The sequence below is a fragment of the Rhyacophila brunnea genome, unplaced genomic scaffold (genome assembly GCF_057557595.1).
Source record: "Rhyacophila brunnea isolate RB1 unplaced genomic scaffold, BYU_Rbru_1.0 scaffold_13, whole genome shotgun sequence".
Lineage (NCBI taxonomy): Eukaryota > Metazoa > Arthropoda > Insecta > Trichoptera > Rhyacophilidae > Rhyacophila > Rhyacophila brunnea.
The window spans coordinates 6,321,142-6,331,883 of record NW_028232785.1 but is presented as its reverse complement, the minus strand read 5'-3'; the positions used below and the strand labels follow the sequence as shown (position 1 = coordinate 6,331,883).

Below are 10,742 nucleotides of genomic sequence, written 5' to 3'. Positions count from 1 at the left end.
AGTCACAAACACTAAGGTTTTTCACCTGTGTGTGTCTTTTTATGTCTTTTAAGATAGCAAAGTTTTGAGCATATATATGAGCATTCATTGCATTTAAAACGTTTTTCACCTGTATGTGTCTTTTTATGTGTTTTAAGATAACAAAGTCGCGAGCATCTATATGAACATTCATTGCATTTAAAAGGCTTTTCACCAGTATGTGTAATTGTATGTCTTTTAAGCTTACTAAGTTCCGAGCATCTATAGGAACACACATTGCATGCATAAGGTTTTTCACTGGTATGTGTCATTTTATGATTTTTAAGACGACTAAGATTAGAGCATATATATATGCACACATTGCATTTATAAGGTTTTTCACCAGAATGTGTCATTTTATGTACTTTTAGATGACTTAAATGAGTGCACTTGTATGAACACATATTGCATTTATAGGGTTTTTCACCAGTATGCGTCGTTTTATGGCTTTTAAGATTTCTAAGTCCCCTGCATCTATAGGAACATACATCGCATTCTTGGGGTTTTTCACCAGAATGTATAATTTTATGTCTTTTTAGATAGTTAGGCTTTGAGGATCTATATGAACACACATTGCACTGAAAAGGTTTTTCACCACTATGTGTCATTTTATGTTTTTTAAGATAACTAGGTTCCCTGCATCTATAGGAACACACATTGCATTCATAGGGTTTTTCACCAGGATGTATAATTTTATGTTTTTTAAGATTACTAGGTTGCGAGCATCTATAGGAACACACATTGCATTTATAAGGCATTTCACCAGTATTTATCATTTTATGTATTTTTAGATAATTAAGCTGTGAGTCCGTGTGAATCATTTTGTGACTTTTAAGAGCACTCCCGCATCCACAAACTGCGTTACAAACACTGCATACGAAATAACATGAGAAATGTTTTACTCTTCTCAGAATAAGTCGTAGTTCCTTCGGAATATTGAAGTTTATTATTTCTTTTTTTAGATTTTGTTCATCAATCGTCACTGCTGAATACTGTATAGTTATATCTTGGATTGCATCAGGTGAGGACTGTTGACTCCTGTCTGTGCCGCGATGCCGTGTGTGAAATCCTTCAGTGGAAACCTAGAAAAGTCATAATCGTTCTTAATATTATAATTTCAAATTATGTTTTTTATTATTCCATTTTGAGTTTTTTGTCGGCGCTTTTTGCATCTTTAGACATATTAGGTAAATATATGATAGTGAGAATGGCCATAAACATATATAAGTAAAAATGCTACAAATCAAATTACGTTAGAAATTTATTACCTTACGGTCATGTAAAGAAGTAAAAACGACGATAAGAAATGACAATTTTACTTACTTAGGTATTACTTACACATCAAATAAATAAGTTTCCCGTATGATTTAGTAGGTTAAAAAAATGCAACTACATATAACATGCAAAGTCAAATGCATAAAACACTTCGATCGAATTATCGTACAATACTAAATACCGATATAAGTGAAATCATCGGATCTTATTTCTTTAAAAAATGAGACTGGGGCTAGCGTTACGGTCTATGGAGATCTTAAGATACCGTACCATGACAATAACTTTTTGGTGTTTTAAATATGCACGACAATGATACGAGTGTGATACGATTTTAACAGGATGGCCCTACATCTACCGTAACTATCAACTTATTGACATTTAAATTTGATTAACGTTATACTTGCATGACTATAGTTAATTTCAGCACATTGGCCGGAATCCTATTAGACATGCGTCGTTTGCGAACCTACGATTTTTTTTTATCAAATCAATAGCCAGCGAACGAATCGGTCTCGTGTCATCTGGCGCTTATGCAGTTCGTCTAGTTCGAAGAAACGAGGGTGTGGGGGACACGCTGCCAGGCGTACTACATTATTTTGTCATTCGCTGCGAACTAGATTTGCGAGAATGAGAGCGCAGTATAGGAAGAAACGAGGGTGTGAGAACACGTTGCCAGGCGAACTACATTATTTTGTCGTTCGCCGCGAACTAGATCTGCGAGAGTGAGAGCGCAGTATAGGAAGAAACGAGGGTGTGAGGGACACGCTGCCAGGCGAACTACATTTGTCGTTCGCCGCGACCTAGATATGCGAAAGTGAGAGCGCAGTATAGGAAGAAACGAACTACATTTGTTGTAATGTAGCATTCCAAAATTCCGTAGTCCGTACGCGCTAGTACTATACATATTATTACGGAAATAAAAGACACAATTGACCTAATCTGTCCGAACAAATCACTATCTGTAATTGACCTAATCTGTCAGGGTCCCTATTAAGTGACTCATTTCCCATGTCTAAATTCTATAAAGTTTGATTTTTTCCAATAGCTATATTTAATTACTCTTATTTTATTACCGAAACGAAATAAACGGTGACTGAATTTCACATGGGATAATGGTGTTATTTCTATACCTGGTAGTCAATGCTTTCATTTATTATTTTACCTTATTATAATGTCAAATCAAAATTTCAGCTATACACGTATCGGCACACACATATAAAAGTGGAAGGGGGGGGGGTCCATTTCAGAGAATACCAATAATATTTAATTAGGGATATTTAAAAAAATGGAAAATGAGTGGTATTCGTCAGAGTTTGCAAGAATCTATTCTAAAAAACCACAGTGGCCACGCGGCTTAAGCGTTGGACTATCACGCCATGGATCCATGGTTCGAATCCTGGGTCTGACAAGTACACATATTGTTTTTCAATTTGTGTGTGAGTTAGGGTATGGACATAATAGGTTGAGCAAGTGGCTGACATCCATTTCTCGAAAAAAAAAAAAAATCTGTTAATACAAACCTCTACTATGTGCTGGCCCATATGATTTTATTAGGATCGGACATCGAAAAAAAATCTAAAAGATGCATTTGTGCTGCCCCTATATGATGCATAGCCTGCCTTCCCCAGGCGACATCACAGTGTCAGCACTCAAAATGAAAAATTGAACAACCTAGAGCGCTGTGTGTGAACCGTAGATGAGCATCCTGTCAGTAGTTATAGCTGCTAGCCAAGATGTTATATATAGTTAAAACTAGATGGACATAACGAGGATTGTCTAGGCATAGGGAATGCACTCGATAAAATGTAGGGCTCACGGTGGAATCAACGAAGAAAACTGATAGTCACCGCCTTAAGTGTGAACTTTGCAAAATGCGTAGCGAGTAGCATACGGCTGTAGCAATGTAAACATCGTATGCAGGCGCATCATATAAATAATATGCGAAATGCAGTCCGCAGAGTGTAGTTAGTGAAACACACCCAGTGGAAACTTTTACTCTTGGTTTCTAATATAATATGCATAAGTTATATCAGTATAATAAACTATATCTCACTTATTTCTTCCTCAACAAATAATTTGATAACATTATTTTCGAATGCAACATTCTTCTTATTGAACATAAATAACATCCTAGATAATGTACCTCCATTCTAGATTTTTTTTTAATTATAACCAAAATTAACGCCTTTTTAATTCGTCTAGAAAATACCAGTTAATTTATTGTATATAGATAAGATAGGATGACTATGGCCTAAATGGTTTATAATTTTCGGTAATAAACTGCGTTTACTGCCTGTGGCACCTTGCTATATTAAAAGTAACCTTAACGAAATGTACATATAAATAATTTACATGAAACTGTGACTTGGTAGTATCAACGAAGATTGCGTACCTGATGTTCTGGTCCACGGTCCAAATAAGAGCAGCCAGGTTGTGAGTCCACGTATTTGAGTTCCCGTATTGTGTCTTCAACATACTCGTTGTTTAAGTCAATTTCATCAAAAATCGCCTCCGATTTTATAACACGCAAGTCTGTTGAAGGTTTCTGTAAAAAAAAAAACAACATACTTTCATATAAAGGAAATCGGTTATATATTTAGAGCGCACAAGCTACCTCAGATATACAGCTGACATCGTCGGCATTCGCTCGTTTAATATTCGTGTCGCCATCGGTACTGTTTGAATGGAATATTGGCACATCAAGCCAATGCTGACATTCTGCATTAGTTCTAAGCCTTGTGGTTCAAGTTTAATATCCATGTTACGTATTTAAAGCAAAAATTCCTCACGCAGTCAATTATCAGAACAAGTAGTTTGACAGCTGCACCTACCGAGATTCGTTTGTCGTTATATCCGCCATAGACAAACTTTAGAATTGAGTTAGAAATTTATTGTACAGACCTACAAACTTATCTGGAGAATGAGATGGGGGAGCCACTGTCGAAAACTACCCAATCACAACTCCTAAAATCTGACATTCGAATGACGTTTTATGTTAGTTCGAAGTTCTATTTTTGGCTATTCTCCACATAAGTTTGTAGGTCTGTCTAGTCGAATTGAAATAGTCATCGAATCAATTTATAAATTAAAATTAAAAATGATATAAGTAGGTACTTATGTAAACATAGTTACATAATGTACAACAGCGAAATAGGTACTGTCACCTTTTTTTAAAGCAACGAAGTCTCATCTGAGCAGTGCAGCCATCTTTTGGTTACCGACTTATAGTAGGTACGTGGTCCAAAAAAATATAATATTTCGGCAAAAATTATAGTAAGGGTTGTCATCATTCTGTTGAAAATGTATAAGTTGGAATATATGAGATATTTCGAGGAGCTTTTTTATTTAAGTAGCTATTCGAATCAAAAATGCTTAAGGGGGGACATGCTCGTCGAAGGTCAAAATTGAGTTTTTATTGTATTTTCAAACCATGATCCTGGACACTCCTTAAACGTTGTAGATAATCTATTTATATAATTTTGAAGCCTTATTATCTTTTATAGTTATTTTAAACATTTGATGACTGCATAAAGTATTTTTGTTACATAAAATAGTATTCTTTTAAACCTCTTGCTCTAATGTTTTAGAATATAGTCATATTTCGGTACATAACTGTGCAGTGGTGTTAAGATTTTTTACATTTATTAATTTTTAAACGCATTTATGAAACCATTGTTATAATTTATTACGAGATAATTTTTGTAAAATATTCACGATAAAAAATTATATTGATAATCTCTGTGATCCCAAATTTGACAAGAATTAGGCATTTTATTATTCAAAAAATCGGCAAGATTAACACATTTGAAGATGATTCTAAAGATACTTATTATAAGCTATGTCTTTGACCATTCAAGTGCGATAAACATCTTATGAATAATGAAAATAATGAAACATCAAACACGCGCGTTAACATAATTTTACTCCCTACTTTAATTATAGTTTGTCAATTAATGGCTACGGCCGTATGTTGTAGCTTAACTACTAGGGAATGACAAAAGAAATAGCGTATTTCAAAAAAACACTATCTTATTCTTAGGTCAATAATTATTATTATAAAGCAATCATTATTCATAAGATGTTTATTACACTTGAATGGTCAAAAATATAGCTTATAATAAGTATCTTTAGAATCATCTTCAAATGTGTTAATCTTGCCAATTTTTTGAATAATAAAATGCCTAATTCTTGTCAAATTTGGGATCACAGAGATTATCAATATAATTTTTTATCGTGAATATTTTACAAAAATTATTTCGTAATAAATTATACTAATGGTTTCATAAATGCGTTTAAAAATTAATAAATGTAAAAAATCTTAACACCACTGCACAGTTATGTACCGAAATATGACTATATTCTAAAACATTAGAGCGAGAGGTTTAAAAAAATACTATTTTATGTAACAAAAATACTTTATGCAGTCATCAAATGTTTAAAATAACTATAAAGGATAATAAGGCTTCAAAATTATATAAATAGATTATCTACAACGTTTAAGGAGTGTCCAGGATCATGGTTTGAAAATACAATAAAAACTCAATTTTGACCTACGACGAGCACGTGGGCCGTTAAGAGCGAATTCAATAAACTCTTATACCACTTAAACGCACAAACATCGCATTTACATGAATGTTATGTCATCTTTTTAGTTGTGCTCAACGTTAAGAGTGTAAATAAGCATATTACATTTCATTTCATTGTATTTTGCGCTCAGTAGTTTGTTGTTATTTTCTCATAAACCATTTTAAAATAGTTAAGTAATCCTTTATCTCTTTTATGAAAATTGTATCACCACTATTGTGCTGCAGTCGAAATTTGAAGTAAGAGTTGACAACCATATCGTGAAATGCGACTTCTTTGAGATTTAACAGGTAAAACCAGACTGATCAAGATAATATTATTATATTTGCTACGCATTTTCGAATCATAAAGCGAGGACCACACATTTCTTTCGGAAACACACTTGCTTCATGTTTACCTACCGACCTATATCGTTGGTGTCATTTTGTTGATTATCTCTGAAAATCAACTCTCTTAGAATATTACAACATAATTTATTAGTTACCTATCTACCTACACATATATTATCGATTGAATAAAAAACTAAGACTAAATATTAAGTATGCTTTTATAATAAATAACATTTGAAAACTAACCTCAACAACATGGCCGGGATCATCAGCATACTCCTGTTTGAAGAAAGTGTTTGACTGTAAATTATTTCCATGTAATGACATATCGAACGAATGCTGCTCATCTGCATCAGGTTCGAAGTCAACTGCTTCGTGTTTTACGTCCATTTTACGCGTTGAAAGCGTCCGTTCTCAAAGATTATCGTGTCACACTAAACACGTGTCAGCAAATCTGTCAAACAATAATGGCCGCCGTGATAATAGACAATAAAATAGTGACGTCTTTTTGTCAGAGTGTTGCCATAAAATGATTAAAAACAATAATTATTACAGGTGTTTTTTGGTCCAGTTCCGTATTAATTGATGTCGAACCAAGGAGATTAAAAAATCTCTTTGTGTCGAACTGAATTAACCTGTTAATTATTGATGGCCAAATTCTGGCTACACGGAGTGTAAAATATTAACGCGTACCTATCAAACATGTTTGAAATGGTCCATTGTTTAAAATTCAACGGGTCTGCGGAATTTTGAGTTCGCAGATCTGAAAAAAGTACGAAAACTGAAAATCGTCTGAATTGCGTGCCAATGGAGCACTATCTAAAATGGCGACATACCTACTTAATTAACGAATCGACGTAACTCTGTCAAAATTATGATTATTTCAGCCTCGATATGAATCTGTGTCAGACATTAATAATTGAATGTTTATAGTCTATCATAATATTATGATATTTCTAGTAGGTACAAAATAAATTATCATAATAATTAACATTAGGTACCTATTCATAATCTCCAGCTTATCTATGCAAAAAATTGAGTTATGATTGCAGCATTTTCATCGTGTTCATACAACCATTTAAAGCAGGGGTAGTCAACTTGGGCTTTCCATTTTTCATGGTGGGCGGTAAGGGTTTAAAAACATTTTCATTACCTATACTTTCATAAAATTCTTCTTTTTTTTCATTACATCAGACTTCATGCTTCTATGTGTGTAAATCAGTGACGTCCCTAGACAAAATGCCGCCCCTAGGCAGCGCTAAAATGCCACCCCATTTTTTTTATACTTACTTAAAATATTTTTTATAATCCTTCCATAACTCCAATATCTAAGAAATGTGTTGTATTCCGGATGCCGCAAAAGAGTGCGGCACTTCGTACCCTTGTGGCACAGCTCCAAGGGTTCCGTCGCCGTGGCCGGCCCTCCCTCACCCTGCAGCGATGCTACAAAAGCGACCTACGTGCTGCAGGTCTGACATGGCGGGAGGCACAGGAGTTGGCGATGGACCGAGGGAAGTGGCGCCAACTTGTGCTTGCCCTATGCCCCAATGTTGGGACGTGACAGGGTGAAAGAAGAAGAAGAAGAAGGTCTAATAATTTAAATGCCATCTCTACTTCAAAAGACAATATTGCGAGTCCACGGTTTTCAGATACAATTCAATATACAGTTGACAACTTTCAAAACTCTCGAGTGACTGGCAAAAATATTTGGATAAATTAATTAGGTCAGTGAGGTGCCTCCGAATTCCTCGACTAGCTCTGAGGGTTGGAAGTGGAGGTCCATCATTAAGGAGTAGCAGGCCAAGGTCTCGTGGAAGGTGGTGACCACATAAGTCTCCGAAATAAAACTCGTAGAAAAGTCAAACGGGTCCATATATTGTTCACAGTCACATTAGTTTACAAATTTAGATTTAATTATAGTCAGAAAAAGTTTATATTATAAATTTCGCAAAATTAATTATTATATTATTACACAGTTTCACATCAAATGTCAAAGTCACAAAAGTTCACAATCTAAATAATTAATATCGAAATTCACAATTATTTTTAACGAATACACAGGGTCGCCACGAATAAGCTTTGGAACCGATGATTGACAGAAAATAAAAGTTCGAAAAATTTCGGGGCCTCCGTTGAAGAACCGCTGTACGAAAACTAAACTTCGCGTCCAAAAATGTTTAAGTACCAGGTAGGTATTTTATCTCAAAATTTCCGGTTTAGGTATTTATAATTATTTTTCACCCGAAAACTACAAGTCCATCATTAGGTATTTATTCCAAAGAAGGAAGTGGGTGGTGGGTGGTCCGCGCAGCCCGTTCAAACTTGCAAAGATATGAGATGTGTATAAAGAATTCACAGCGAGATCCGACAAGGAGTCGGCGCTGAAATAGAAATTAAACTGAGCATTGAATCAAGATTTCAGGGGTTTTTATCTGATTCTGCCGATTTCACCCCTGAGATCGACGTTTCGGGCAGTAAAAATTTACATAACGGTTTCATTATAAAATTCGCGCTTTATCGACCGCTACGCAAAATCACTCACCCGAAACCCTTTCAAAGCTTTTGCATCAGGTGGCCGCGTATGGCAGGCATCTAGAGGCCGCAATTGCTTTTCGCTGTAAGCTCGTTATTATGTACTTGTTCATACAACAATTATTGCAAATTCTAAAAACTCTGTTTTCTAGCATTACCATTAACCAAGCGAATACTTCACGTACGGAAGTGTTTGTGATATCAAAATTTTTGTCTTTAAAAACTCTAACATATGAGTTCACTCCACGTGACGTAACTCATGACTGAGCGGCGTGAGTCACAAGTTTGTACCTTCAAGAGTGCCGCCCACGCGCACCGTATACGGTAGCGATGAAAAATAAATTTATTAATTTACTAGACCACTTAAGCTAAGTATAATATTTATTTACTATTTCTAATTATCGTATAATTACTGAGCGAAAATTAAGCTTAGCCCTAAGCCATATATGGTTGGATATTTCGCAACCCTTTTGAGTTATGCGGGCTATGGTATAACTCAGTCCACCGCGATCCGGAGACGATCACGCCATTATAAATTTCAATTTGATCGGATGCGTGGAACTCGAGTTATCGTCTATGATTTGATTGTATGAAAATCTCGCGAATTCAGCGATTCGTGTGTGAGGGATGGGGGCATACGTGTGAGCGAGACAACTGCCAGAATACCGATCTGGAAACGCCGTTCTCAGAACAGCCGCGGAAATCCGCGGATCGATAGATGCGGGATTTGCCTCTCCCCAGCCTCCCACATGTATGAAAATTTAGTATGAAAGGTGATGAAATGGAAATCGGGAAAACTGGGTTCCCTGTGCTTTGTTTGGGGCTTGGACTATGGGGATTTTCAGCTGATTTAATCGGTACGAAGTTATAATTAATCGACATCTAGATTTATCCTATGGTTTATATTATGTTAATGTCATATTATAATTATCATTATGATTCTATACATTAACGCCCGACTACATTCCACACACTGATAATACCTAATCATTGCAATACATAGGTTATTATTTCATAGTACATCTCATCATATTTAATTACTTTTAATTCTATCAGTATCATTATTCGAAGTCCAATACATGATTATTCTTTTCTTATCATTAATATACCTATCACTAATATAGAAATACCTATTACTAACATCTTATTTAATCGAACTTAATTACTGAGTTACATGTTTATTTGTCATACTAGAATCTACGTTTATATTGATTATTATTACGTCACCGCTATATATATTCTTACCAACACTCTTCTTGGTCTTTATGACCGACTTACATCATCCACAGTTCACCCTGAGAAGTTGTGGGACCTGCCAGAGGAAACTGCGGGAATTCTACATACATTTACATATTGCTCTGCTTTGTCGAGGGTCGTAGTCATATAACCGGTGGCACATTGATGTTTTATAAAGATTATTATTCTGCCAAACATAGTTAAAGTCCGACATAAAGTATTTGGTAAAGTAATTATAATATATTATTTAGTAATTATAATATATAATATATATTTAACTGCTTTATTTATGAAGTAAGGTTACTTTCCTACTTTATAAATCACCATTACTGTGGAACCGGTGGATGGTTAGAAAATTTGACTACTAACAGAGATACAAAAGTGGGCGCTAGGTATAAAAAGGTTGAGTACCCCTGATTTAAAGTATAAAATATCTTTCTAAACTTCCTTCTAACCTTCAAAAATGGACGTGAAAATGTTGTTTATTTTGAGAACTAATTTATTCACTAATGCCCTATACTTTTCTAAACAAATAATCTTCGTTTCAGCCAGTAACGTCCTGTAGGGGTAGGCAGATTTAGCGTCGCTTGGGGGCGGCAGTTACCCGAAGGGCGGCAAATCAAGGAGAATCATTAGGTATTTATATAATAATATTATATATAAATAGTTACCTAAACTAAGTAATAACGGAAATATCTTTCCATTAAAAAATTTATCTAACTAGTTGAAACAAAATGTACCTATTAATTACTTACTATAAAAGTTGTA

The 10,742-nt window shown here is 34.8% G+C and overlaps 1 protein-coding gene across 1 annotated transcript; it reads right to left on the bottom strand.

The window, feature by feature from the left end:
* Positions 1–645: 645 nt before the first annotated feature.
* On the bottom strand, positions 646–6,669 carry LOC147076276 (uncharacterized). Its single transcript, XM_085941588.1, has 4 exons — positions 6,453–6,669; positions 3,686–3,838; positions 921–1,100; positions 646–660 (listed from the first exon to the last, which is right to left on the bottom strand). The coding sequence occupies exons 1-4, from the start codon at positions 6,594–6,596 to the stop codon at positions 646–648; spliced, it is 492 nt and encodes a 163-aa protein (XP_085797714.1). The 5' UTR covers positions 6,597–6,669.
* Positions 6,670–10,742: the final 4,073 nt, after the last annotated feature.

Coding starts and splice junctions, on each gene's coding strand:
- LOC147076276 (XM_085941588.1), bottom strand. CDS start 6,596: ATGGACGTAAAACACGAAGCAGTTGACTTCGAACCTGATGCAGATGAG. Junction 3,839..6,452: donor ATCCCGGCCATGTTGTTGAG/GTTAGTTTTCAA, acceptor TTTTTTTTACAG/AAACCTTCAACAGACTTGCG. Junction 1,101..3,685: donor ACCGTGGACCAGAACATCAG/GTACGCAATCTT, acceptor TGACTTTTCTAG/GTTTCCACTGAAGGATTTCA.